Source organism: Coturnix japonica, unplaced genomic scaffold, assembly GCF_001577835.2.
Source record: "Coturnix japonica isolate 7356 unplaced genomic scaffold, Coturnix japonica 2.1 chrUnrandom1034, whole genome shotgun sequence".
NCBI lineage: Eukaryota > Metazoa > Chordata > Aves > Galliformes > Phasianidae > Coturnix > Coturnix japonica.
Window position 1 is genome coordinate 2749 of NW_015440376.1, and position 4892 is coordinate 7640.

General features: G+C 56.2%; 1 protein-coding gene across 1 annotated transcript in view; it reads left to right on the top strand.

Moving 5' to 3' along the window:
• Positions 1-173: 173 nt before the first annotated feature.
• Positions 174-4892, top strand: part of KCNA7 (potassium voltage-gated channel subfamily A member 7) — a gene marked incomplete at its 3' end in the record, with an annotated part of 7698 nt that continues 2979 nt past the window's right edge. The window contains exons 1-2 of the mRNA XM_015851341.2: positions 174-259; positions 2244-2800. Coding sequence (XP_015706827.1) covers positions 2282-2800 — 519 coding nt within the window. The remainder of the gene's footprint in view (positions 260-2243; positions 2801-4892) is intronic.

Here is a 4892-nt window from a genome sequence, read left to right on the forward strand (position 1 = left end):
CCCCATAGCCCCCCATAGCCCCCCATAGCCCCCCCCACAGCCCCCTCCTATCCCCCCACCCTTAGTGGGGGCCACCCGTTATGTTCCCCCCCCCCTCCCCGTTATTTTTAGCCCTGGGGGGGTGACGTGATGTTATGGGGGGGGGCAGGTTATGGGGTGGGGGGTGGGGGGGTTACCCGACACCGCAGCCCTGTTGTGTTTATGGGACGGGCGCTGCCAACGGGGACGGACGGGACCCACCCGCTATGGGGACACTGAGGTGACGGAGCCGGGGGGGGGGGGACACAGCGGTGGGTTGGGGGTCCCTATAAAGGGGGGGGGGCACGTAGATATAGATAGAGATATAAAGGGGGGGGGGGAACGACACTGAGTGACCCCAACCCCCCCCATAAGGTGATTATAGGGGATTTGAGCTTGGATACGGGGCTGTAAAGGGCACCGGGGGGCTGACCCCTATAAGGGACAGTGTGGGACCTTCAAGGACCTGAAGGACCCTATAGGGCCTGTGTGGGACCTTCAAGGACCTGAAGAACCCTATAGGGCCTGAAGGACCCCATAGGGACTGTGTGGGACCTGAAGGACCCTATAGGGACTCTGTGGGACCTTCAAGGACCTGAAGGACCCTATAGGGACTGTGTGGGACCTTCAAGGACCTGAAGGACCCCATAGGGCCTGAAGGACCCCATAGGGACTGTGTGGGACCTGAAGGACCCTATAGGGACTCTGTGAGACCTTCAAGGACCTGAAGGACCCCATAGGGCCTGAAGGACCCCATAGGGCCTGTGTGGGACCTTCAAGGACCTGAAGGACCCTATAGGGCCTGAAGGACCCCATAGGGACTGTGTGGGACCTTCAAGGACCTGAAGGACCCTATAGGGCCTGAAGGACCCCATAGGGCCTCTGTGGGACCTTCAAGGACCCTATAGGGACTGTGTGGGACATTCAAGGACCTGAAGGACCCTATAGGGCCTGAAGGACCCCATAGGGCTTCTGTGGGACCTTTAAGGACCTGAAGGACCCTATAGGGCCTCTGTGGGACCTTCAAGGACCTGAAGGACCCTATAGGGACTGTGTGGGACCTTCAAGGACCTGAAGGACCCTATAGGGCCTGAAGGACCCCATAGGGACTGTGTGGGACTTTCAAGGACCCTATAGGGACTCTGTGGGACCTTCAAGGGCCTGAAGGACCCCATAGGGCCTCTGTGGGACTTTCAAGGACCTGAAGGACCCTATAGGGACTCTGTGGGACCTGAAGGACCCCATAGGGCCTGTGTGGGACCTTCAAGGACCTGAAGGACCCTATAGGGACTGTGTGGGACCTGAAGGACCCTATAGGGACTCTGTGAGACCTTCAAGGACCTGAAGGACTCTATAGGGCCTGAAGGACCCCATAGGGCCTCTGTGGGACCTGAAGGACCCTATAGGGCCTGTGTGGGACCTTCAAGGATCTGAAGGACTCTATAGGGCCTAAAGGACCCCATAGGGCTTCTGTGGGACCTGAAGGACCCTATAGGGCCTGTGTAGGACCTTCAAGGACCTGAAGGACCCTATAGGACCTGAAGGACCCCATAGGGCCTGTGTGGGACTTTCAAGGACCTGAAGGACCCTATAGGGACTCTGTGGGACCTGAAGGACCCTATAGGGCCTCGGTGGGACCTTCAAGGACCTGAAGGACCCTATAGGGCCTGTGTGGGACCTTTAAGGACCTGAAGGACCCTATAAAGGCCTGTGTGGGACCTTCAAGGACCTGAAGGACCCTATAAGCTCCTTGTTATCCTTCAGTGTCCCCCCCACCCCACAGTGTTGGGTCCCCCCACCCCATAGGCTTCCCATAGCACCCAGGTGTCCCCCCCTGCCCCCCCATATCCACAGTGTTGGGTCCCCCCACCCCATAGAGTTGGGTCCCCCCACCCCATAGAGTTGGGTCCCCCCACCCCATAGGTTCTTTATGTTCCTTTAGGAGCCCCCCACCCCACAGTGTTGGGTCCCCCCACCCCATAGTTTTGAGTCCCCCCACCCCATAGTGTTGGGTCCCCTTGTTGGGTCCCCCCACCCCACAGTGTTGGGTACCCCCCACCCCATAGTTTTGAGTCCCCCCACCCCACAGTGTTCGGTCCCCCCACCCCATAGTGTTGGGTCCCCCTACCCCATAGTTTTGAGTCCCCCCACCCCATAGTCTCCCCATAGCACCCATCTGACCCCACAGCTCTCTCCCCCACCCCCCACATCCCCCTGCCCCACAGCCCCCTATTGCATCTGGTCGTTGTCTTCGCCCCCCATCATGGCGGATCCCTTGGGCTGCTGTGAGCGCGTGGCCATCAACGTGGCGGGTCGACGCTTCGAGACCCTGGGCCGGACCCTCCTGCGCTTCCCCAACACCCTCCTTGGAGACCCCCGACGTCGACGTCGTTTCTTCGACCCCCAACGCCGCGAGTATTTCTTCGACCGCCACCGCGGCGCCTTCGGGGCCGTGCTGTATTACTACCAATCGGGAGGGAGGTTACGGCGACCCCCCGACGTCCCGTTGGACGTTTTTATGGAAGAATTGAGGTTTTATCAATTGGGACCCGAAGCCGAAGATCGAGTCCGCGAGGCCGAAGGTTTGGGGTTGGAGTTACCGCGGCCGTTACCGCGAGGGCGGCTCCGCCGTCGGGCCTGGCTGCTTTGTGAGCACCCCGAGAGCTCCCCGGCGGCGCGAGCCGTGGCGCTGCTCTCCGTCCTCATCATCCTCGTCTCCATCGTCGTCTTCTGCCTCGAGACCCTCCCCCAGTTCAAGGCTGGGGGGGAGGAGGACGAGCAGGTGAGGAGGGGGACGGGAGGGGGGCGGGGGGGGGTTTGTTGGTGTCCTCAGCTTCAGCCTCAGCATCATCCTCATCCTCGACTTCTTTGTCTTCTTCGTCTTCGTTGCCTTCTCCATTCTCATCCCCATCCTCACCTTCATCCTCATCCTCACCCTCATCTTCATCCTCATCCTCATCTTCATCTTCATCCTCATCTTCATCGCCATTCCCATCTCCATCCTCATCTCCTTCCTCATCTCCATCCCCATCTTCATCTCCATTCTCATCCCCATCCCCATCCCCATCTTCATCCTCATCCTCATCACCATTCCCACCTTCATCCTCATCTTCATCACCATCTTCATCCTCATCCTCATTCTCATCCTCGCCTTCTTTGTCTTCTTCATCTTCGTTGCCTTCTCCTTCCTCATCACCATCCCCATCTTCATCCTCATCTCCTTCCTCATCACCATCCCCACCTTCATCTCCATCCTCATCCTCATCTCCATCCTCATCCTCATTGCCATCCCCATCTCTATCCTCATCTTCATCGTCATCCCCATCCCCATCCCCATCTTCATCCTCATCCTCATCCTCATCCTCGCCTTCTTTGTCTTCTTCATCTTCGTTGATTTCTCCTTCCTCATCACCATCCCCATCCCCATCTTCATCCTCATCCTCATCTCCATCCTCATTGCCATCCCCATCTTCATCTCCATCCTCATCCTCATCCCCATCTCCATCTTCATCCTCATCCTCATCACCATCCCCATCCCCATCCTCATCCTCATCTTCATCGCCATTCCCATCTTCATCTTCATCCTCACCTTCATCACCATCCCCATCTTCATCCTCGTCCTCATTGCCTTCTCCATCCCCATCCTCATCTTCATCACCATCCCCATCTTCATCCTCATCCCCATCTCTATTCTCATCCTTATCTTCATCTTCATCCTCATCCCCATCTCCATCCTCATTCTCATCCTCATTTCCATCCTTATCTTCATCTCCATCCTTATCTTCATCTCCATTCCCATCTCCATCCTCATCCTCATCCTCATCCTCATCACCATCCCCATCTTCATCTCCATCCTCATCTTCATTTCCATCCCCATCCTCATCTCCTTCCTCATACCCATCTCCATCCTCATCCTCATCTTTATCTTCATCTCCATCTCCATCTTCATCTTCATCCTCATTACCATCCCCATCTTCATCCTCATTTCCATCCTCATCACCATCCCCATCACCATCTTCATCCTCATCCTCGTTTTCATCACCTTCCCCATCTCCATCCTCATCTTCATCGCCATCTTTATCATCCTTGTTGCCTTCTTCATCTTCATTCTCATTCTCATCCTCATTCTCACCTTTGTCTTCTTCATCCTCATCCTCCCCATCTTCATCCTCACCGACCTCCTCATCCTCACCCTCTCTGCCCTCCTCATCCTCCTTTTCATTGTCTTTTCCATTCTCCTTATTGCCTTCATCCCCCTTGATTTCTTCCTCCTCATCCTCACTGCTCTCTTCTTTCTGTTCTCCTCACCTTCCTCACTGACCTCCTTCTCCTTGGCTCCTCATCTTCCTCCTCCTCATTATCCTCCTCTTCCTCATCCTCATCATCCTCCCCATCTTCCTCTCCCTCCCCCCATCTTCCTCTTCCTCATCTTCATCTCCTTCCTCCCCATCTTTTCATCCTCCCCCATCTTCCTCCCCCTCATCCTCCTCATTTTCCTCCTCCCCACCTTCCTCCCCATCTTCCTCCTCTTCCTCTTCCTCCCCATCTTCATCACCCCTCCCTCTTCATCTCCCCTTCCTCTTCATTACCCCCTCCTCTCCATCATCCCCTCTTCTCCATCACTCCCTTCCTCTTCATCACCCTCCTCTTCATCACCCTCTTCATCACCCCTCCCTCTTCATCTCCCCTTCATCTCCATCAGACCCTTCCTCTTCATCACTCCCTTCCTCTTTATCATCCTCTTCATCACCCTCTTCATCACCCCTTCCTCTTCATCACTCCCTTCCTCTTCATCCTCCTCCCCCCTTCCTCTTCATCACCCCCTCCTCATCACCCCTTCCTCATCTCCTCTTCCTCTCCATCCCCCCCTCCTC